This window comes from Dama dama, chromosome 14, assembly GCF_033118175.1.
Source record: "Dama dama isolate Ldn47 chromosome 14, ASM3311817v1, whole genome shotgun sequence".
Taxonomy (NCBI): Eukaryota; Metazoa; Chordata; class Mammalia; order Artiodactyla; family Cervidae; genus Dama; species Dama dama.
The window spans coordinates 63,163,232-63,189,226 of record NC_083694.1 but is presented as its reverse complement, the minus strand read 5'-3'; the positions used below and the strand labels follow the sequence as shown (position 1 = coordinate 63,189,226).

Sequence of the window (25,995 nt, the reverse complement as noted above, 5' to 3'; positions counted from 1 at the left end):
GGAAACAGAGATCAAATTGCTAACATTCATTGGATCACAGAGAAAGCAAGGAAATTCCAGAAAAACATCTACTTCTGCTTCATTAACTACACTAAAGCCTTTGACTGTGTGGATCACAACAAACTGGAAAATTCTTAAAGAGATGGGAATAGCAGAGTTTACTTGTCTCCTGAGAAACTGTCTCCTGAAGAGCAGCTAAAGAGTCTCCTGATGAGGGTGGGAGGAAAGAATGAAAAAAACTGGCTTAAGCTCACATTCAAAAAACTAAAATCATGGCACCCAGTCCACTTCATGGCAAATAGAGGGGGGAAAAGTGGAAGTAGTGACAGATTTTATATTCTTGGGCTCCAAAATCACTGTGGACAGTGACTGCAGCCATGAAATTAAAAGACGTTTGCTCCTTGGAAGGAAAGCTATGACAACCTATACAGCATATTGAAGAGAAGAGACCTACATTGACGATAAAAGTACGTACAAAGTTATGGTTTTCCAGCAAATATGCACAGATGTGAGAATTGGACCATAAAGAAGGCTGAGCACCAAAGAACTCATGCTTTCAAATTGTGGTGCTAGAGAAGATTCTTGAGAGTCCACTGGAATGCAAGGCCGTCAAATAAGTCGAACCTAAAGGAAATCAACCCTGAATTTTCATTGGAAGGACTGACACTGAAGCTCCTATCCTTTGGCCACCTGATGTGAAGAGCCAACTCATTGGAAAAAGACCCTGATGCTGGGAAAGATTGAGAGCAGGAGGAGAAGGGGGCAACAGAGAATGAGATGGTTGGATAGTATCACTGGGATAGTATCACTGAGGCAATGAACATGAGTTTGAGCAAACCCTGGTAGATAGTGAAGAATAGGAAAGCCTGGTGGTAAACTGCAGTCCATGGAGTTGCAAAAAGTCGGACACAACTTAGCGACTGAACAAGAACAACCTGTAAAATTAAAATTTATCAAGAAAATGCTATGATAAAAAATTAGACAGTTGTTTTGGTAATAAAGGACTTTTTTCATATGATTCACGTAAAAATGACAAAACACTGAATTTTACAGAATAAGTTACTGTGAAGTATTTCCTCATATAAAGATGAAGAAATATTTCAGGTTCATCTGAAATATTTTTTTGGAGACTTCAGTTACAGTTAAGTTAGTAAATGCCATCTGTTTAAATTATTAAGAGTTTCAGTTTTTTGAATCTCATGTTAACTCAATGATAGTTATGACTAAAAATACTCAGTTTTAACTTTCAAACATCTTCTCCAGTCACTTTTGAGTTGGTTGAATTTATTCATAAAGTTAGCATTAATTTGAACAAGTAAGTGTGTTAAAAATCTTTTACCTTTCATGGTTTTTCTATTTTTTTTCATATTCTATATTTTTAAATATTTTTAATATGAATATTCCACATATCTCACCTAAAGGATTGCGAATTTCAATCATTGGAGAAGGGCCACTCAGAGACACAGTAACCTCTTTTAGACTGGGATCAAAGGGAATTTTCCAAGTATTTACAGCCTGTTCCAAATGATCTGTTGATAAGAGGTGAACCTTGGAAGCCTGCACTGCTTCTTCCACCCATTTTAAAACCTATAAGAAAAAGAGAAATATGAGTGATATCAAAATATTTACAGCTTTATACCACCTCGAATTGCTGAAGCAGTAGCTGATTTGCTTAATGAAATGACATGGTCGCTTTCTGTACTGTGTGAGGCTTATTTCAATCACAATCAAGACAAACTTTCTCAATCCACAGAACAGGAAAAATGTACTCCCCAGGGGATTAGTCTCCAAAAGTTTCAAACAGCTCATGCAGCTCAATATATAAAAATAAATAAATAAATAACCCAATTGGAAAATGCACAAAATACCTGAATAAACATTTTTGCAAAGAAGACATACAGATGGCCAAGAGGCACATGAAAAGAGGCACATGCTCAACAATGCTAACTATTTGAGAAATACAAATCAAAACCACAATGAGATATCACCTCACACCAGTCAAAATGGCAATCATCAAAAAAATCTATGAACAATTAATGCTGGAGTGGAGGTGGAGAAAAGCAAACCCTCCTACACTGTTGGTGGGAATGTAAATTGGTACAGCCACTATGGAGAACAGTATGGAGGTTTCTTAAAAACAATCCCACTCCTGGGTATATATCCAGAGAAAAATATGGTTTGAAAGGATAGACATACCCCAATGTTAAATGCACCATTATTTACAACAGCTAAGACAAGAAAATGTCCATCAACAGAAGATGTGGTAAAAACACAGCCATAAAAAAGAATGAAATAATACCATTTGCAGCAACATGGATGGACATGGAGATTATCATACTAAGTGAAGTAAGTCAGAGAAAGACAAATATCATATGATATGACTTATAGTGGAATCTCCAAAAAATGATAAAATGAATTTATTTATAAAACAGAAAGATATTTACATACTTAGAGAATGAATTTATGGTTACCTAGGGGCAGCGGGAAAAGGGGAAGGGACAGATGAGAGTTTGGAACTGACATGTACACACTGCTATATTTTTTTTTAAAGCCTAACTCTCCCTATATCCACTTATTATAGCAGGTTCAGAATAAAATATTAGTTTAACCCATGCTCAAATTTCAAATTTTACCAAAAAAAAAAAAAAATTTCAAATTTTATATCTTGGAGTAATATATTCAAAATGAGATTACAGTGTCCAAAAACTAGTTGTGCAAGATATTACTTGCATAGGTACTACAGACAGTTCCATTCCTCAACAGAAATGAAAAGAATCTACAGAAAACTAGGTAATGGCAATACTGAGATTCTTCTTCCCTCTATTCTTTCTTTCTCAGTTTTTTTTTCAAAGTTCAATTAATAAAAGACAATTAGCAAATTATCAAATCCAATTTCAATATATCGAGTACTGAATTACTGTAATAGAGTACACTATAGTATATTAATTATTGAAAAATAATTGCAATGCCAGCAAAACATTCATTTTTATGATAAAATAAAAAATAACAAAAAATAATGGGAAAAATAATCATTATGTTTTTTAAAGTGGAAAAATCCTTCAGGTTAGAACCAAGTGAAGTGGCGTGCTCTTGAAGGAAGCCTAGTCCACAGAAATGCTCTGCAACAGCAAATACAATTCCTCATTTTACAGGGCATGTCTGGACAGGTACTGCTTAGCTGAACTTACTACCATTACTCCTAGATCATATTAAGCTTTAATCCACCTAAGATCTTCCTCTGGTTCATTTATCCTTCAAGACGGTATTCCATCATGAATAATTGCCCTCATAATTACTCACTAAACACTGAACAGCACTGGGTATTAAGCTACACCAAGCTACTCAAACAACAGTATTTTTAAAACTTCAATAATGGTAGTCACAAATCAATGAATCAAACAAAAGTATTGTGTAATAATTTCAATCTCTGTCAAAAGGATCCCCATCTTTTTTTTTTGTCCCCAAGAATGAGGAAAGTGGCTAAGACATTATCATAAAATTAACAGTGTGAGGCAATTGTGTTTATTCATTAAATAAATGTTCATTGTTCAAAGAACTCTTGTAGGTACTGAGTACTGATGAAAGTGAATGAAATGGATGAACATGAATGAAATTGATGAAACTGGAGTTGCTCAGTCATGTCCAACTCTTTGTGACCCCAAGGACTGTAGCCCACCAGGATCCTCCATCCGTGGAATTTTCCAGACAAGAATATTGGAGTGGGTTGCCATTTCCTTCTCCAGGGGATCATCCCAACCCAGGGATTGAACCCAGGTCTCCCGCACTGCAGGCAGACTCTTTACCATCTGAACCACAAGAGAAGGAAATGCTGGACTAGAGGAAGCACAAGCTGGGATCAAGATTTCCAGGAGAAATATCAATAACCACAGATATGCAGATGCCACTCTCCTGGCAGAAAGAGAAGAGGAACTAAGAGCCTCTTGATGAAAGTGAAAGAGGACAGTGAAAAAGCGGGCTTAAAACTCAATATTCAAAAACAAACATCATGGCATCTGGTCCTATCACTTCATGGCAAATAGATGGGGAAACAGTGAGAGACTTTATTTTCTTGGGCACCAAAATCACTGCAGATTGGTGACTGCAGCCACGAAATTTAAAGACGCTTGCTCCCTGGAAGAAAAGCAATGACCAACTTAGACAGTATTTTACAAAGCAGAGACATTACTTTGCCAACAAAGGACCACATAGTCAAAGCTATGGTTTTTCCAGTAGTCATGTATGGATGTGAGAGCCAGACCATAAAAAAAGCTGAGGGCCAAGAACTGTGGTGTTAGAGAAGACTCGTGAGAGTTCCTTGGATTTCAAGGAGATCAAACCAATCAATCCTAAAGGAAATCAGTCCTGAATATTCATTGGAAGAATTGATGCTGAAGTTCCAATACTTTGACTACCTGATGTGAAGAACGGACTCACTAGAAAAGACCCTGATGCTGGGAAAGGTTGAAGGCAGGAGATGAGAAGAAGGGAATGCCAGAGGATGAGATGGTTGAATGTCATCACCAACTTGATGGACATGAGTTTGAGCAAGCTCTGGGAGTTGGTGATGGACAGGGAAGGCTGGCATGCTTCAGTCCACGGGGTTGCAAAGAGTTGGACATGACTGAGCAACTAAACTGAACTTCTTAAATAAAAGAAAGGAACTCATAAAACAGGAAGCCTTTGTTGAAATAACGTATGTAAACTGCCCATCATAGTACTTGCCACATAATGCATAGTCAAATGTTTTCCTCCATCTCCAACTGAATTCCCTTCCCTTCCCTTCCCTTCCCCTAATTGAAAATTTCAATAATGACTTCATGGGCAAAGTGAGAAAAAAATGTATCCCTGAAAGACAAGATTTCTGTAAATGAAAAACAGACACAAAGTCATTCCAGGTAGAAGAGAAGTTCTGAAAAACATACAGAGACAGAAGTGCTCATATTTTGGGAACATGAGTGCATCTAACTGGCTACAGTTAAGTGTTCAGAAAAGCAAGAAGCAGATGAGGTTGGAAGCTTATGTCAGGGGCAGTGTATGTATGGTCACAAAGTCAAGCTATGACAATCGGATTCTATCCTAACGACATAAGTGAAAAGTTTCCGAAGGAATTCCTGCTTTAAGCAGAAAAGTAATACTTTGACAGAAGTATTTTACAAAGAAAAGCTTGTAGTGGTATCATCAACTAACTGAGCACAAAAAAACAAGTCTATTACAGTTAATTACCGCATAAATCAAATGATATATTTCCTCAGATGTTAACCATATAAAGCACCTGGGATTTTACATATGAGATAGGTATGTATCGATATCATTACCTAAAGAAGCAGATGCCATATTTTGAAAAATGGGTTCGGAGTGATCTATCATGCATGAACAGGAAGATATGAATCATTCTGCCAATCAAATCGGTCCATGTGGCTATAGAAGCCAGAGACTGATTATTGCTAATATTTGACCATAAATAGAACACATATTTTAAAAGTCAGTGTTGACATTTTTATGTCTTCAACATGGATCATGGCCGCCTAACTCAAAGGAATGCAAAGAACTGATTTACTCTCTGAGAAAGCACTTGATAAATTTTACTGGTGATAAATAACTTTGAGAATAATGTCTGACTTAGAGACTAAAGAAGGCAAAGACAAGAGAAATCAGATAAATGGAATGAACATTTAAGGACAAGACACAAAATGTGGTCATAAATAATTCTCAAAGTAAGAAAGAAAAGAATTAGAAAAAAAAGCTATTTTAGTATCTGAAGTTCAACAATGAAATGCAATAGTGTTGAGCAGAAATAAAACTGAAATCAATTTTTAATATAGTACACCTTTCTTTAAATGTGTATTCTGCATGACTCCTCAAATACATCTGTCCTTTGAAATGAATGTAAAAAGGTTATGATATATCACTGGAAAATTATACTATTGTCTGTTAGTTATGGATGAAAAGGACTAAGTTCTAGGCATTCCTGCGAAAATGGAAAACTTTCTGATTTAGTTGCCTTTTCATACAGGAACTGCATTTAAATGGTAGGAAATATAAGTGGGCTTTTGGTTTATTCTTAATACTGTTTCCAATTCATCAACATTTATGAGGCTTTCACAAAGAGATGACCATGTATCATGATATTACTGGTTGGGAAAGATACAGTGCAGACTTCTGTCACAAGTCTCAAATCACTTTTTTATACAATTATAGGAAAAAAATCAAATTGAAGACAGATGCAACCCACTTTATTAGAAAATACAGATATCATCAACATGTGAATAAAAGCAGATTCCTACAAGCCACACAATCACCAAAAGTGAGGTTTCTGGCCTCTAATGTTGCCACATATAAGGAAAAAGAAACAAAACTTTGTCTAACCATGAGAAATGGTCTTATGAGATTGGAAAGGACCTTAGATAGTAACAATAAAAAGAAGTGAACTAGAATAATGTGAGATCCCTTGAATGAGTACATTTTTACTAAACCATTGGTTTAGTGTTTCAAACCACTGAGGCACTGTGCATTAAGTTTTAACGTAAAAACAGTCTCTAATGATTTTTAGCAGTTTAAATCTCAAAAGGCCTTTGAGAACATCTAACCCAGCTCCTTTACTTTACAAATGAGGGAAACTAATATGTGAGTTCTTGTACCTTCCAAACACCTAACCATACTGATTCTGGTGCAGTAGTTATTTTTTATAAAGCCCCTGAGTCCTTGAAGACACTCTCCTAGTATAAATATTTTACCATAATAATTAATACTTAAAAATAGTTCCTATTTCTATTTTACTCAGGAAGGAAATGCAAATATTAGTGCAAAACACAAAACTAGCCTACATTATTAAGTATTACAAAACATGATACATAGCATTAAGTAGAAATGAAGTGAAATCAACTTTGCATACATCTTCAAGGAGAGAATTTGACAAAAACTTTGGAAGAAATTTTTTTTCTTTTTTTAATCAGAATGATTAACATATAACATTAAATTCATTTCAGGTGTACAGTATAATGATTCAATATGTGAATATACTGCAAAATGATTCTCACAATAGGTCTAACTAACATATATCACCACACATAGTTGCCATTTTTTTCTCCTGGGATGAGAGCTTTCAGGACTTGCTCTCTTAGGAACTTCCAACTATACAATATATTAACTATAGCTAATAGGCTCTACATTACATTCCCAGGACTTAACTGATTTTATAACTAGACGTCTGTACCTTTTGAACCCCTTTAACCCATTTCGCCCACCCCACCAAATCCCCACCTTCTGTTCTCTATATATTACTGGTTTAGTTTTATTTTGTTTTTGTTTTAGATTCTACACATAAGTGAAATCATACCGTATTTGTCTTTTTCTGTCTGACTTATTTCACTTAGCATAATGCCCTCAAGGTCCATCCCTGTTGTCAAACATGACAAGATTGCCTTCTTTTTATGGCTGAATAATATTCCAATATGTATATGTAAATATACCACATTTTCATCATTCATTTATAGATGGGCACTTAGGCTGCCTCCATATATTGGCGATTGTAAACAGTGCTGCAATGAACATGAAGTAAATATGTTTTTTGAGTTAATACTTTTGTTTTATTCAGATAAATACCCAGAAGTGGAACTGCTTGATCATGAGATCATTTTGGGGGTTTTCCCTGGTAGCTCAGACGATAAAGAATCTGCCTGCAGTGGAGGATACACAGGAGACACGGGTTCGACTTCTGGGTCAGGAAGATTCTGTGGAGAAGGGAATGGCAACCCATCCTATATCCTTGCCTGGAAAAGTCCACGGATGGAGAAGCCTGATGGGCTCCAGTCCATGCGGTCACAAAAGTTCAGACTCAACTGAGTGATTAACTTCCATTTTTCAAGATCCTTTTTAACTTGGAGGGGAAGCGTCATACTCTTTTATATAGCGGTTGTACCAATTTACATCCCTACCAACAGTATACAAGGGTTCGTTTTGCTTTACAGCTTTGCCAACAACTTGTCATTTCTTGTCTTTTTTGGAAATGGCCATTCTAACCAGTGTGAGGTTGTGATTTTGATTTGCATTTCCCTGATGATTAGTGATATTGAGCATCTTTTCATGTACTTGTTGGCCATCTGAATGTCCTATTTGGAAAAATAGTTATTCATATATTTGCTCACTTTTAACTGATTGGGGTTTTTTGCTATTGAGTTCTTTGTTTTGAATATTAATCCCTCATCAAACATATGCTATGCAACTATTCTAACTTCTCCCATTCAATAGGTTGCCTCTGCATTTGTTGTGTCTGATTCTTTACAACCCTATGGACTGTAGCCCATCAGACTCCTTTGTCCATGGTATTATCCAGGCAAGAATACTGCAATGGGTTGCTATGCCGTCCTCCAGGGGAATCTTCCCAATCCAGGGAACAAACCCACGTCTTCTACACTGCAGGCAGATTCTTTACCTCTGAGTCACAGGGGAAACCCAAGATTGGCGATATAATGGAATTTAAAGTCATGAGGCTCCCCTCGAAGCCCTTTCCCAACCATGGACTTACACGAACAAGGAAATACGTCATTCTGCCATAATAAACTTAGATGTTAATGCACAACGGCCCAGAAACCTAGATGTCCATCAGTACACAATGGCTCAGCAACCTAGACGTCCATCAACAGATGAACAGATAAGGAAAGGTGTGGTACATTACGTACAATGGAATATTACTCAGCCATTAAAAGGAACAAATTTGAATAAGTTGAACTGAGGTGGATGAACAGAGAGTCTGTTATACAGACTGAAATAAGTCAGAAAGAAAGAGACAACTGTCATATACTAACACACTTATATGGAGTGTAGAAAAATGGTACTGATCAAACTATCTGCAAGATACGAATAGAGACACAGACATAGAGAACAGACTCGTGAACACAGCAGAAGAGTGTGGGACAAATTGAGAGTGTAGTGCTGACATATACATGCTCCTGCTGCTGCGAAGTCACTTCAGTCGTGTCCGACTCTGTGCGATCCCAGAGACGGCTGCCCACCAGGCTCCACCATGCCTGGGATTCTACCGTATGGCAAATAGATAGCTAGTGTGGAGTTGCTATATACCACCGGGAGCTCAGCCTGGTGCTCTGTGATGACCTAGAGGGGTGGGACAGGGGTGGGGAGGCTCAATAGGGAGGGGACAGGGAAAAGGCTTAGAAATCGGAATTGCCTTAGAAAATCTGGGTTCAACGGGGGAACTACAGAGGGTTGATGACAAAAATGACCCTCCACTTCAACTCTATGAACATCTAAAACGTGCATAAAACTACCACACCTTCAACATGATGGAAGTTCTCTAATGTACAACAGCTGAAAAAATAAAAGCACACTTCATACATTTTTGAAGGGTGAAATCATTCCTGCTGTTCTGAAGTGTCAAAGTATATTTCATTAATTTATCTTCATAAAATTCCTGTGTGTCACAAACTCAACACGCTATAAATGACTGAGGAAATTTCTCTTGCCAGAAATATGCATTATTTAAAATAACGAAAACATAAAGCATTGACTATTATACACTAGATCCTCAGACCTTATTCATCTTACAGCTGAAAGCTGGGACCCTTTTACCAGGCTCTCTTTTCCTAACCATCGATCCCCTGGCAACTACTTTTCCATTCTGTGTTTCTATGAGCTGGAATTTTTTTTGGTAGATTCCACATAAATATTGTGCTGATAACATTGTATAGCACAACTGAAATTTACTAAGAGACTAGAACTTAAATGTTTTTACCAAAAAAAAAAGAGAGAGAGAAAAAAGAGAGAGAGAAACACAGGATGCAGTAGACGTGATAATTAACTAGATGGGGAGAGTCCTTTCACAATGCACAAGTGAATCAATAGGTACACACATCACAATATACACTTTATGATTCCAGAATCCAAATCATAACTGAATGGTTATTTTGATGGCTGCCACTTAAATAGCACTTTCATGTAAGCCCCATGCTAAGAACTTTATAAATTTTACCTCATTCAATTTCTCTATATTCTGTATTTAAATATAATAGTATATAACATGTTGCTAGTATGTATAATTCCAAAAAAGCATACAAGTCAAAATCATATGCTCTCAACCACTGTAATGTCATAGAGGGTGAAGTTCTTTGGGTGCCCATTGCCTCTTATTCCTACCATTGAAAGAAACCTCAGATTCTAACTAGCCCAAGGGAAAAAAAACAGAGAGAAAAAAATAGAAGGGGAGTGAAGGAAAAGGAGAGAAAAAAGGCAGGAAGGAGGAGAGGGGGAGGGGAGATAGAGAAAAAGAGAGGGAGAGAAGTAAGGAGGGAAAGGAGGAAGAAAGGGAGCTACAAGAGGCTGAAAAAGAAAGAACTGAATTTTGGGCTTCTAAGCCTAAATCCTACTAATTCAAAATTAATTCAAAAGATTTCAAGCATAATTTTTATTATATGCAAATTTCAAATTATGTCCTTGTCTAAGATGCACGCCTACACACACTTAACATGTAACTCCACTGTACTGTCCTGTGTTTGCTGGGTTTGGGAATAAGACGGAGGAAGTAATTCAGATACCTTAAACAGGGATGGCATGTGGTTGATTAAGTTAACCTCACAATCGATGTGTTCTCACCAATGAGATGGGAAAATCTCACAGTCTAGAGACTACAGCTCTTTCATCACTGATCAGAGCCATATAGGACCAAGTGAACCCTAACTCAGATAGTGGAGGCTCCCTCACCTTTAGACAGAACTTGGATGGGCACTGCAAACATTTCTCTTAATGACTTAGCTATCTCCCTATTTCTACGTTGATCTGCACCCATCCATTCTGATTGACATATTATCTAGAGATTTTAGCACATTCAGTTACAGGCAAGTTTCTCTGTCCCCTGGGCCTTTCAGCCACTAAAAGGAACCTTTTGTGTATCTCTGTTCTGATTATAGATAGATTTTAAAGTGAAGTTATCTAGATCTCATCATACTTTCCATGTTTCCAATTAGCTTCCTAAGAACTAATAACATACTCAAAAACAAGAAGCTTTAAGGAAAAGCATATATTCAGATGTCACATAATATAACTTTAAGTGCATTTGATGAGGAGATCAATTGGAAGATTTTAAAGGTCCAGCTATTTCAGAGGCCCCACAAGGAATAAATGTTAGTAACAATGTATGCCTCAGGCAGTCAAGAAGAGGAGCCATCGGTGTGGACTAAAACGATTGGGAAATGATTTACAGGAGTGGTAAAACTTCAATACTATGCAGCTTTTAACATCTGGCACCATGCACAAAAACCTCAGCAATACTAACTCTTTCCAGATTCCCTGTAATCTATAGCAAGAACACTTAAATTTATATAACAGCCCGGGTTTTACTGGTACTATTTGAAATAATATAGGTGAATACTCAGTACTTGCCAAGTTATCTTCAGTCTCCCTTCTAAATTACCGTAAAACTTTTTATTAGCACCTGCAACTAAATCATCACTAGAGATGGTGGTTGAAATCAACTATACAAATCTTAGCAGCTCCCAAGGGGGAAAGAGAAAAGTAAATCAAGAATCAAAATTTGGGAAGCAAATGAAAGCAATGGATTAAGTCAGAGAAAGTCTGGCCCATCCACATATCAAAAGGTAATCTTCATGTCTGAAAAAGAAGAGATTGCAAAGTGAAGGGGAAGGGGAGGGGTGGGAAGGGATACTTAGGGAGTTTGGGATGGACATGTACACACTGCAGAATTTAAAACAGATAACCAATAAGGACCTACTGTATAGTACACGGAACTCTGCTCAATGGCATGTGGTAGCCTGGATGGGAGAGGAGTTTGGGGAAGAATGGACTCATGTATATGAATGGCTGAGTCCCTTCGTTGTTCACCTGAATCCATCACATTTGTTAATTGACTACACTCCAATACAAAATAAAACTTTTTTTTTTTTTTAGTAACTTAATATTAAAAAAAAAGAAATAAAATAAAGGTGATACAGAGGCAGGAGGATATTTTGAATATTGGGCAGGGGTAGTGAAGGAAGAGGAAAAAAATGAGTAACCTATTAAGGTCTTTAGAGTAAATACTATTTATATTTACTTTAAATCTAATTATCACAGTTTATTACACTGAAGGAAAAAATGAAAGGGATTAATGACCTGAAATGAGATTTTATATTAAGTTGATAAACACTAAAAAAAAAAAAAATACTAGGTTCTGTATTAAATCCACAGGGTAAAAAGGTATTTGCCCTGGCTATAATAGTTTATAAAATCAGATTCAAATAACCAGAGCACAGGCATTTGACATTTGCTATCATAAACTAGGATAATATAGCCATTCTGTTCCACTCCTAGTAAATCCATGCTTTTAGAGCAGGGGGACAGTCCTGGGTCTTTACTACAGAGCAGTGAGAGATGCCTCAGCAAAAGATAATAGATCATAAATGTTTCCCCAGAGACCTCCTATTTAGTACAAGACATAGGTTCTGTGAGTTGAACGCTTGTACAACTTGAGGGCCCTCTTTAAGAAAAATATATGTGCAATAAAAAAATGGTTCACATAACTTTCAAATTATTAAAAGCTGACAAATACTGTAAATCCCCAAAATAAATACATTAATATAAAATTTGCTATTGTTAACTGTCAAGAGGCTATGATATTTCCCCCCTTGCATCTTTGGCTGCATACTCTTTGCATGTCTGTTCCCATGACCAAAAAATGTAATATTTTATGTAGAGAGACTAGAAAGACAGTCTTTTCTCTAATATCAGTTATCCAAAATAATTTTATTATCTGAGATACTTTAAAAATTTTAACCTCATACATGGCACACTTGAAGTATTGCTAGAGCTATAGCTCAAAGAAAAAAAATAGCCAAGATCACCCCAATGTCATGAGACACAGGACACATGTGTGTGTGTTGCGGGGGCGGGGGGGGGGGGGCAGCTGAAGCGGAAGGAGACAATGGTCTTAACCAATCAGGTTTAAATACCTTACTTTTGCAAATGCCCCCAAGCCACAATTTTTAACTGTGAACACTTTCATTTCCCAGTACCTTGGAAGGGATTCACACAAAAGGACATGTGCAAACTTAAATTTTGTTACTTTCACTGTAACAAAAGTTTTCAAAACTTTCACTCTGCCTCCATTCCCATTTTTCTGGAGGAAATATTAATTACAACTTTCTTGCCCACTTATGACACCATTCAAATGGCAACCATCAATGTCAGATTTTTTTTTTTTTTTAAGTTGCTTGAAGACCAGTCAACAGTGAGTTTCACTATTGCCCTTGCTTGTTAAAGGGTATACATTGCAAATATACCACATCCGTGGACTGATTATTAAGTAAATGACAGGGACCATTTTAAGCAATTGCCATTAGGTTCTACAAAATCTCTACAATGAACTAATGCTACATATCCACAAGGAAGACATGTAGCACTCTTCAATGGGATCAGTAATGTGGCAGGTAAAATAAACCAGGATGAAAATGATGGAACACCAATGATAGAGGGAAGGAAGAAGAGAAAACAAAAGCCAAAGACACCTTAGATTCAGCGTTACCTTGGTGGCAATTTAATGTGGACATGAAAAAGAAGGAAAGTCTGGAATGACTCTCAGACTTATGGCTTGAGAAATAAGAAGAATGATAATCTTTTTAAACCATGACCAGAAACACCAAAGGAGAGTAAGGTTCAAGAGTCACCACGGCCCACTCTTTGCAACCCCATGAACTGTAACCCACTGGGCTCCTCTGTCCACGGGATTTTCCAGGCAAGAATACTGGAGTGAGTTGTCATTTCCTCCTCCAGGGGATTTTTCTGGCCCAGAGATCTAACCCGTGTCCCCTGCACTGGCAGGCAGGTTCTTTACCACTGAGCTACCTGGGAAGCCACTCAAGAGTCATTACATGGAAGGCAAAAACTACTAAGAAAAAGAGAGAAAACTAAAACAACATGAATGTATATTTCAAATCTCCTATGCATCCTACGATGTTATACCAATTATAAAGAATGAGGAAAAAACTCAAATTGATGTGCACCTATCCCTGGTGACTCAGACAGTGGAGAATCCACCTGCAGTGCAGGAGACTTGGGTTCAATCCCTGGGTTGGGAAGATCCCCTAGAGAAGGGAATGACTACCCACTCTAGTATTCCTGCCTAGATAATTCCATGGAGAGAGGAACCTGGTGGGCTACAGTCCATGGGGTCGCAAAGAGTTGAACACGGCTGAGAGACGGACACTTAAAGTTAATAAACAAATAAATCTGATAAGTAGGTAAACTCATTAGTTTTAGATTCCTACACTACAGCAAAGTGACTATAAAACTGTTCATGACTATCAAACTGATTTACATACTGGAACAATTAGAAGAATCCTGGTTTCTCTATCAATTAAATAACAACAAAATTGTTTGACCCATAGTTTTGAAGAAACAGTCCTAACGATCCCACTGTGTCTGTATCTAACACAGGAAGCAAGTTAATAAACAGAAAACTCAATTAAACAGAGACAAGAAGGAGGTGATCTCACACTCTGTGGAAGGAGAAAGACTGCATCTTTACTGGCAAGAACTCAGCCAATGAAAAGCCACAGACTCTTCGTTTATTACAGCCCTCCCTACTTCCTTTTCATCTCTATAGAAGTGTTCTCCTTTGGGGGGCTTGCCTATGGCCTTGCATTGGCTGCGGTCCCCGAATTGCAATTCTCTGCTGATTCAAACTCATCTTTGCTGGAGAAGTATCTGGCAGTCTACTTGTTTTAGGTAAACATATGAATTAGATAAACTATTTAATGTTATATTTTTATTTTCAAATTATATATTAAAAGTTTTTATAACAGTAATACATGCTATGTAAAAAAAAATGGAAAAGAGACAATCACATAAGGAGAAAATAATACCATTTCTGTACTACCTACAAATAATCACTCTTCAATATTTTTATATTTCTTTCTATATCTGTGCATTTGTGCATATGTGCTTATACACACTTATTTACTTAATTAGGATTATACTACACATTTAGTTTCCTTATTCAAATACATATTTATAAACACTTGCTCTGTACTCACCCATCAGGTAAATATTTGGGAATATAAAACAAATTAGACAGAGTTCATAGCATCACTTTGCTGACAAAGGCCCATATAGTCAAAGCTATGGTTTTTCCAGTAGTTATGTAGGGATGTGCCTGGTCGAACTTAGCATTGTGAATTTCCAGACCACTAAAGAAATAGTTGGAAATAGACCATGGTTTCATAAAAATACCACATTCATCTTTGGTTATTTTCTAAAACCTTGTTTTGTAAATGGAAAATTATGAGTGACTACACCTTTCTCATTTCTCAGCCATAATTTTTATGGTAATTAGTCACACAATCTGTACCAACTTCTGGAATTAAATATACTGAAGTCAGCATCTTTGATTTCAAAATAATTTTAAAAATATAGCTTTATGATTCAGTAAGAAATCAAATGTCTTGGCCCGAACATGAGTAGGAAAGAATATTGGCAAGAAAAATGACCACAGTGTTTCTCTCAGCAGTCACAGGGTAGAGAAATGGAATTACAGGCTAATTATCTAGTACTTCAAGCACATAAAATATTTTGAAGCACATGAAAAATCAATGAGAAATACTAGTTCATTAGAGATTTAACGCTCAGATTTGAAACCACAGCTTTTAGTTGCAAAATATATTCACAGTAGATGATAGTGTCACTGGGGAACAACGTTTTATTCTAAATTTATCTACACAGTAAACAATGCTGGTACTAATCAGAGATATTTATAAACAAAAAATAAATGACATTAATCCAAAGAGGTAATGAGCAAGATGTTAATTAAGTTGTTCTCAACTGCCAGGAACTAGCATACTAATTATAAACTCGAGAATTAGAAGAAGAGCCAAATCCTCTGTCCATGGGATTCTCCAGGCAAAAATACTGAAGGGGGTAGCCATTCCCTTCTCCAGGGGATCTTCCCGACCCACAGATTGAACCCAGGTCTCCTGAATTGCAGGCAGATTCTAGACCTTCTAAGCCACCAGGGAAGCCCCAATTATAAAGTCGAGAATTAGGACAGCCAAATAGATAACTCTGGAGATACATGAAATGGTCAGTAAATTTTCAACAAAGACAAAAATGATTACAGTTAATCATTACACCAGAAAGTTATCACTAGCGACAGCTCCCAATACAATGTTTACTAGTCTCAAAGGCACTGAACCATAGTCAAGCAAATATCCAAATAATAGCTTTAGTAGTTTTCATGTAAACCTTAAACTCAGCCTAAAGTAATTATTTTCAGTAACTGTCATATTGCTAAAGGAAAATCCAAAAATTTTGCTGGAAGCGCTTTTTTCTTTACATGTACAAAAAAATAATAACAATGCTGCTAAGTAATTTCAGTCGTGTCCGACTCTGCGACCCCATAGACGGCAGCCCACCAGGCTCCCCCTTCCCTGGGATTCTCCAGGCAAGAACACTGGAGTGGGTTGCCATTTCCTTCTCCAATATAATAACAATGATACTATACATATCCACCATAATGATAAACTGAAAAAGGCAGAAACACCAAGTGCTGGTGAAAATGAAAAGCCAGGATTCTTGCATACTACTTACAAGAATACAAACTGAACCATTTTCAGAAAACAGTTAAGTGGCATCAACTGAAGGTGATTCTATTCTCTGTGACCCAACATTCTTGCTCTTAGATATCTGACCAAGAAAAATCAATCCATATACACAATAAATGAACATCCTAGAATATTCAGAGCAGTACTATCAGTATAAGGTTAAAGTTGGAAATTACCCAAAATACATCAACAATAGAATGGATAGACTGTGATATATTCATAAAACAGAAGTCAGCACACAAATGCGGATGGAAGATTTACAACTATAGGTAACAATGTGGCTGAGTCTCACAAATAATAAGGTTGAACAAAAGAACTCAGACATTAAAGCCTGTGCTGTGTGACTGTATTTACATACAGGGCAGAATGTGGCAAACCAATCTATGTTTTTCCAGACCAGGATATAAGGATAGCCCATGTAATTGAAAGGTGGTTTAAAGAGGGTTTCTGGCATCCTGATAATGTATTGCTTCTCAATCTGAGTGTTGGTTACCTAAACTCTGTTGAGTTTGTGAAAATGGATTACGCTGTAGGTTTATGTGCATTTTTCTGCATATGTACTTCAATGAAAGGTTAAAATAAAGAAAAATTTACAATGATTCCAAAAGCACTTTTGTATCAAACCTATGCCTTAATTTATTAAGTTTAATTTAACCAAAATAAAGTTTTGCTAATTAATTCCAAGAAATTCAATCAAACATGTAAAACTATACAGTATTCAAAAGAAGATTTAAAAAAAAATTCCCATGGTACAAATGTACAATAATGCAGGGTAACACATCAGATACATAGGAAAACATAAGAAAACAATAAATATATACACTGATTTTTCAACTCTTAAGATACCATAAATTGATCAGATGCACCATTATTTTATGTGCCAATCAGAAAGGTGAAACACTTCTAATCAATCTATGAATGCCACTGATTATAAAAGAAATTTCATGAGAAATACATTATTTTGTAAGTGTCTCTTAGAATGGATGAGAAATGTGCCATATATAAACAGTAGGAACTGCGGGTACTCAGACTAAGAAAGGGTCCACATGGCAGGTATCCTCTAGGAAGCAGTTATCTATTAAGTGGACAAAACATGACCTTTGAAGGGTAGAAAGGAAAGAAGTTAAGGACTGGAAGATGAGGTCATTCCAGGTTAAGGAAGCTTTAGAAGAAGAAGGGCAGAGGCAGCAAAGTATTCATCGCTGTGTGGATATAGAGAAGAGATGGCCTAATTAGAGAATAGACAGACTAATTAGAGTAGGGAATGGAGTGTTAGGAAATATCTGGAGATATATTTGGATGGCAAGGTGAGGCCAGATAATTGAAGGGTTGGAATTCCAACAAAAACAATTTGGACTGCATTCATTTGGCAGTAATGGCGGGTGTTTAGAATAGGGACCAGCCGTGATTAAAATGATATTTGAGGAGGCTTATCTTACTGGATTGAATGCGGGAAACGAGAAGCAGAAAAGAAGTGATTGCTGTAATATGGGTGTGACGTGATGAACACCGGGACTAGAGTGTTGACATTAGAAAATGCATTAAATAAAATTTCCACAATGTACCTCTATGGTGCATTCCATATGTAAAGTGAAATGTGATGTTGCAGAAGTAAGTTCAACATCCTAAAAGCACACTACATATTTTTCTTTTTCATAAAATATTTGGCTTATGATTAGAAACTTGAACATGAGATTGATCTATACATATTTTATGTAAGGGAGATGAATAAAAAAGAATGATGAGAAATAAATATTTACAACCTTTTCAAAGGAGATTCACTCAAGCTTCAACTTTTTAAGACCTAAAGTTTCTAAACACCTAACTAAAGAATTTCTTGAGCATTTACCTACTTAGCTCTATATGTTGGATGTTTGAAAGTGAGTCACTCAGTTGTGTCTGACTCTGCAACCCCATGGACTATACAGTCCACGGAATTCTCCAGGCCAGAATATGGGAGTAGGTAGCCTTTCCCATCTCCAGTGGATCGTCCCGACCCAGGGATGGAACCAGGGTCTCCTACATCACAGGCAATCCTTTACCAGCTGAGCTAACAGGTTTACTTAGTTTAAATCATGAATGATTAAAAACCATTTAATATGTCCATAACTGGATTTCTCTATGTGTGTGTGTGTGTCTGTATTTTTATCCCCGTTTTTCCTTTTTTCCTTCCAATATAACATGCAGAGCACATGGTCTTAAAAGTGTTTATAATCTTTATATTAAAGCTTAGAATGTTTAGTAAAGTGCTTTGCTTAATGAAACAAGGCAAAATCTGTGTAGACTTCCTCAATGAGTTATGCAAATAATATCTATCTTTAGATAGAATCTTAGGTAACAATAAGCATTTGGGCACTTTTTTAACCTAAAATGTTAGATTTCCAACTGGTGAATCATTATAGAATGACCACAAAGCTGTTGAGTGACTACTTTTAGATTCAAAGTGAAGTGAAAGTGTAAGTCACTCAGTCATGTCTGACTCTTTGTGACCCTATGGACTATAGCCTGCCAGGCTCTTCTGTCCTTGGAATCCTCCAGGTAATAATACTGGAATGGGTAGCCATTCCCTTCTCCAGGGGATCTTCTGGACTCAGGGATCAAACCCAGGTCTCCTGCATTGCAGGCAGGTTCTTCACCACCTGAGTCACAAATGCAGTGTAATCGTTCACTTGAGTCGCATTTCTATGAAAAGCACAGTATTACCAACACAGCAAGAGAGACAACTGGAATCAGTGTTTCTCTTAGAAGTTTTATGGATTGAAAGGTAGAAGACTGGCTGGCATCCCTACATTACTCAGAGTAGATATAATTAAAGGGAATAATGTGTCTGGAATGGGAAAGTAGAACTTCAGATCTATTCATTCAAAATCTTCTGATTCATCCTGCACGTATGTGTGTTTATAAACCTTAATAACAGAGCAACAGGAGCTAAGCCTACACCTCAGGAGACCTAATTGAAATAACTGAACATAGGAACATAGTCCTTCACTGTAGTGACATGTAGTATGATTATGCTGGCAATTTAGGAAAAAAAAATTTTTTTGGTCACAACCTAAAAGTAAAAAGGTAGTTCTAAACATAGCTAATAAAGAAAGACTTACGATTTACCTATAGAACATAATAATTTCAGAAAAGGATGGAGTCACATTATCCAGTTGTCTGCATCAATTATGTCTCAAACTCTTAAGAGAGATGGTAGAAAATGTTATTTAAGGATTTTTTAAAACTGTATAACCATGGTCTTTATGTCTGCATGCCTTTTTATAAGTAAAATAAAGTTGTTCTCATTCCTCCCTATCTGAGTTTGTTAAGATGTTATCTATTCTTTTCTGAATATTTATAATGTCACTTAGAAATGTTATTACATTCTTAATAACGAATAATACTTTCTAATACACTGAATTCATAACTCCTTCACTAATTCTTACTTCTCTTGAATTCCTCAAATTTGAACAGTTCTTATAACAAACAAGTACTACTACCAAACAAAACACAAAATGATGGCTTAACCAAGGATGTCATGCTACCATTCCTAAAGATTTCTTGGTGTAATATTGCTTAACCATTATTGTTGAACTTTATGATATTTTAAAATTTTAGATTTTTTATCATTTATAACAAGGCTATTTTACCACTTAATACGTAATAGCTTGCCTATGTCTCAGCAAAATCAGTATTGTTGAATCTTTAAAACAACAAAGGCCATCCTTTAAGCCTTTTTTTTTTTTTTTTGCAAAAGTCTATTATATGACCTGATAAAGTAAAACAGTTCTGTCTGATCCTGAGTTCTCATGTCTTTGCATTTCCTCCATGTGCGCCCATGAGTCCTCTATAAACATTCTCCGCAAAGTACCACGTGCTTTCCAAAGCTGATACAGTGTTGGATTCACGTGCTTAGTAACCTGTTTCAGATACTTTAAAATCAATTTTGCTTCATGAGGGGATAACAGGTTAGAAATTGTGCTCCCCAAAACAATTCAAACCATGAGACAATAGAGAAAATAACTTTTTTTCAAACAAAACCAACAATAACCAAGGCTTGTGATTCTTAAAAGATGACAAATGAGAAAAGTCTATGATTTCTAGCTGGAGGCAATTTCCACCGGAGAAATGAAACTGAATTGAGAACACAGAGATCTACGTTTGGAGAGGCTGAAGCAACCAGAATTTTAAGGAAGGAATTCTAGAGAATAGGGAGTTTTGAAGACAAAAAAAATTCAGATATTTGCATAGGAGGCCTCTTGAGTCTTGCCTGAGTAACAATCTGTGCATGCCTGGGCAAATCTCATGGGGACAAGATAGAACGACTTCCTGCAAAAGAAAATTTTCTTGGGATAAATAAGATAAAAATTCCTAGAGATCACAAAGGACCAGTATTAATTGAGTTCTTTTCAGCCAGAGCAGAGAGACCTTGGTGAAATTAGTAGACACTATAGAAGGGCCATTCCTTATTTGTAGGACAAAACTACACCTAGAATAGTGGCATATTTAAGCCCATGCATATTGGTAATTATACCAAATATGTATGATCTAAACACTCCAGTTTTTAAAAAGGGAGTATTACTCGTACAAAAAGCAGACCCAAAGATTTGCTATCTATAAGAAACACACTTTAAATATGAACACACTGATAAACAAAATGCAAAAGAATGACTAAAAGAGAAGATCTATTATATAAACATTAAACATAAGAAAACTGGAATTGCTTTATTAAAATAAGAAGAACTAGATTTCAGAACAAGAAACATTTCCAAAAATAAAAGAGAGAGTTCAAAATGATACAAGGTCAATTAACCAAGAACACACAACAATTCTATATACATATACACCCAATAACAGCCTCAAAATACATGCAGCAAAACCTAACATAACTAAAGAGACAAATATACAATTAGATTTTAGTATCTCTATAAATGATAGAACAAATGGGCACAAAATCAGTAACTACAGTAAGTAAGTAAGTAAAGTCTCTCAGTCGTGTCCGACTCTTTGCGACCCCATGGACAGTAGGCTACCAGGCTCCTCTGTCCATGGGATTTTCCAGGTAAGAGTACTGGAGTGGGGTGCCACTTCCTTCTCCATATCTTCTGAGATAGGAGAGGAGGCTTATTCATGTCAACTGTAGTTGACACAATAGATTCTAATTCCTGAGGAGTTGCTAAAACAATGCTTTCAGAAAAATTATAGCATTAAATGCATACATAAAAAAAGTTTTTAAGATGGTCTGACCTTCAGAAATTTGAAGAGTAAATTAAATCCGAAATTAGAAAAAAACAATAAAGAACAGAAAATAACAGAACAGATGAAAGAAAACGGATGAAAGATAAAAATAAAACTAAAAGCTATTTCCTTAAAACAAATTTTAAAATTTGATAGCCCTTTAGCCAGACTGATCAGACAAAAGCTGCTTTAACCAAAACAAACACTGGAACCACCCACCTGTCTGACAACAGGGAAATGGATAAGTTGTGGTATACTCATGAAGTAAAATACAGTAAATATGAAGGGATGAACTAATGACATACACAAAAGCATGGATGAACTGAAAAACATTAAATGAAAAAACTTGATATAAAAGTTCCTATTTACATGAAAGTTTAGAAAAGACTATGCCAATCAGGTGATGGAAAGCAAATCAGTGACTGACTAGAAAGGAAAAGAAAGGAAAAGAAAAAAGCTGACTGGGATGGGGCAGAAGAGAAATTTTAAGGGTGATGAAAATATTCTATAACACAATTGTGGAGGTGGTTACACAAGTATATAAATTTGCCAAAATTCATCAGAATGGCTCAGACATAAAGTGTCTGCCCACAATGTGGGAGACCTGGGTTCAATCCCTGGGTTGAGAAGATCTCCTGGAGAAGGAAATGCCAACCCACTCCAGTATTCTTGCCTGGAAAACCCCATGGAGGGAGGAACCTGGTAGGCTACCGTCCATGGGGTCGCTAAGAGTCGGACATGACTGAGCGACTTCACTTTCACTTTCACTTAGTTTATGCAAACTCTACCTCAGTAATATCTGCTGAAAAGTATTATGTGAATATATAGCATGTATGGAAATACAGTTAATGCCATAATAATATAAAGATATACATTATAAGCATGCTTTGCATTCATGCTGGATAAAGTAGTAAATATTTATGTATATAAAGTATCCAGACATAAATCCACTACCATGTGTAAAACAAGAGCTAGTGGGAAGCTGCCTTACAAACAGGAGCTAAGCTTGGTGCTCAGTAATGACCTGGAGGGGTGAGATGAGGGGGTGGGAGGCAGGCTAAAGAGGGAGGGGATATATGTATACTTACAGATGATTGACTCTGTTGTACAGCAGAAGCTAACATAACATTGTGAAGCAATTATACTATAATAATAAAATAAAATATATATGTATATTCTATGATTCATTTGATTATTTGTTCAGAAAGCATGTAACTGAACTTCACAGTAGGATAAGATGCTCTAAGTGTTTAAGACAAAACATCTGCCCTCAAGGACTCACAAGCTGACATCATAATAGAAAGGAGAGAAATAGGAGTGTATAGAGAAAGGAAAAAATTAATTCAAGTGGGGCCTAGGATTCAAGAGGCAGCTATGGAGAAAGAGAACTCAGTTTTAGGACATCTTTATAAATGGTCTCATTCACCAGCTATAAAATACACATCTTTTAGCTCTTGATTCTTGCCGAACAAGAGCACAAATTTTTTTCCGGAAAACCACTGAAGAGTTGACACTATAAGCAACTATTTCTTATGGCTGAAGACTCAAGCTGATGTTAGTATTAACATCAGAGGGAAAAATGCATAACTCCATCTGATATTTCAACAAAGGGGAAAAAAATTCCATTTGATATTTCAACTTGCAAAGCTAAATATTTTTACCATTCTTTATATATTAATTTCTGCAGTGCGAAGAGTTAAATCCCCAGACTTTTGGTTTTACATGAATGAATTCGAAACAATTTCAGTTTTCAGTTGCAATGACAACCAGTATCAATGCTCCTCAAACTTTTTTTTTAAACGGTACAATTTTTCGATTTAAACTTTAAGCAGAAAGAAACAAACATAGAAAACAGGCAGAAACACAACTCTTCCAGTAGAAACTGGAACACAGGCCACTGCAGAGCCCCCAAGACCTATTAAAAACAAACTCCATGAAGCACACTTTAAAACCACTTTGGTGCATAATCAAAGAATAAAATTCTACTTAAAAAACAACTGATTCATTTCTTTGATACAGGCACAAAAACAATACATTAATTTGCTTATTATTCTTTCAGGTAGGAAATAATAAGTTGTGGATGTTCCCTTATACACGATGAAGCGAGGTTCACAGGGTCTCATTAGGGAGTGAGCTTTGTTTCACTCCATGACTGCATAAATCAATGTATATTTGGAAAACCTTCTATGGTCAATACAGCTAGCCAAGCACGCTTATGTGCCTTTAAAAATAGCACTTAAATACTTCTATTCTAAACCAAAAATAAGCTTAAACCTCTCAAAGTGATTTAGTCTGACAAGCCCTTAAATAGGTAATAAATGGTTTTCCATGAGGGTCCTAGTCTTTTCGACATCTGTGTGGGTTAGACATTTCTGAAAGAACAGTTCTTTTGTGAAATCCTGAACTTCAATTTCCAGGCCCCATCTAAAAGAGGAAGTATAGGGAGTGAGTGAAATGAACAAATACTAAAAGACTTATCCAAATATTTTTGAAGCTGCAAAAGTATTCAGGGTAAGTTTGGAAAAAGTATAAATTGGTTTTCATTTTATAATAACTGGCTAATCCTATTGTGTTTACTTTGGAAATTTCACCTGAAAATGAACTTTATTCTGTTTGATATTGCACCCTGAATTCAGAAACGTTTTTCTAAATCCATGTACTGAGTATTGTCTTATTCTACATTTCTAATAAAAACTAAGAACATTGTAGTAAAACAAGCAAAAAACAAAAATTCAGGAAGCCATATTCTGTGACAATTACACTGCTAGAAAATAATATACTTTAAGACAAATTATTTATTTCCTAAAAATGACATAAAAGTGAGTTAAATTTAGTAACAATCAAATTGGTCTCTTTGTCTGATTTTTCCCTACTTGCAATTTTCTTAAATATGTGAAATGGAACACTTCCTGCCAGATCTGTAGACAAGGATGTCAAAGCCATCAGGGATTCCAGCCTTCCAAAAGTAAATTTCTGAATTTCTGAGCCCAGGAAAAACAATGCCAGCTACCCAGCAGCCATCAGCCACTCCTCAAGGTAAGCACTGAGGAGCTGTGAGGACAGGAAGATACGAGAAAGTCAAAGAGGCAGCCATCCACCACGTCCACCACTCCCTAAGGTGAAGAAGGAATGAAGGATGTGAATAATCGAGAGGCATGATGCTGGCTCTAGATAGATGAAACACAAATGAAAGGAGTTATTTCATTGAACCCAGAAGCTTGTATCTTCCTATGCACAGAAGAGCACTACATTGAAGAACAAAGGGAAAACCACTAGGCCGTTCAGGTATGACCTAAATCAAACCCCTATGATTACACACTGGGAGGTGAGACGTAGATTCAGGGATTAGACCTAATAGACAGAGAGCCTAAAGAACTATGGACTTAGGTTTATAACACTCTATATGAGGCAGCAACCAAAACCATCGTAAAGAAGAAATAAAAAAGGCAAAATGATTGTCTCAGGAACCCTTAAAATAACTGAGAAGAGAGGTAAAAGGCAAAGGAGAAAAGGAATGATATACCCATTGGAATGCAGAGTTCCAAAGACTAGCAAGGAGAGATAAGAAAGCCTTTAAAGGCAATAATGTGAAGAAATAGAGAAAAACAACAAAGTAAGAAAAACTAGAGATCTCTTCAAGAAAATTAGAGATACCAAGGGAACAGAAAGCAAAGAGGAACTAAAGAGCCTCTTGATGAAGGTGAAAGAGGAGAGGGAAAAAGCTGGCTTAAAACTCAACATTCAAAATACTAGGATCATGACATCTGGTCCCATCACTTCATGGCAAATAGATGAGAAACAATGCAAACAGTGACAGACTTTATTTTCTTGGGTTCTAAAATCACAGCAGATGGTGACTAAAGTCATGAAATGAAAATATGCTGGCTCTAGGAAGAAAAGCTTGACAAACCTAGACAGCATAATAAAAAGCAGACACATTACTTTGCAAACAAAGGTCCATCTAGTCAAAGCTATGGTTTTTCCAGTAGTCATGTATAGATGTGAGAGCTGGACCACAAAGAAAGCTGAGCATCAAAGAATTGATGCTTTTAAACTGTGGTGCTGGTGAAGACTCTTGAGAGTCCCTTGGACTGCAAGGAGATCCAACCAGTCCATCCTAAAGGAAATAAGTCCTGAATATTCATTGGAAGGACTGATGCTGAAGCTGAAACTC

The 25,995-nt window shown here is 36.4% G+C and overlaps 1 protein-coding gene across 3 annotated transcripts in view; it reads right to left on the bottom strand.

Annotated features, from left to right (window-relative positions):
- The window catches only part of HMCN1 (hemicentin 1), a 525,163-nt gene that overhangs the window by 324,843 nt on the left and 174,325 nt on the right, over positions 1 to 25,995 (bottom strand). For all 3 annotated transcript variants that reach the window (XM_061160939.1, XM_061160937.1, XM_061160938.1), the window contains exon 5: positions 1,416 to 1,587. In XM_061160939.1, coding sequence (XP_061016922.1) covers positions 1,416 to 1,587 — 172 coding nt within the window. The remainder of the gene's footprint in view (positions 1 to 1,415; positions 1,588 to 25,995) is intronic.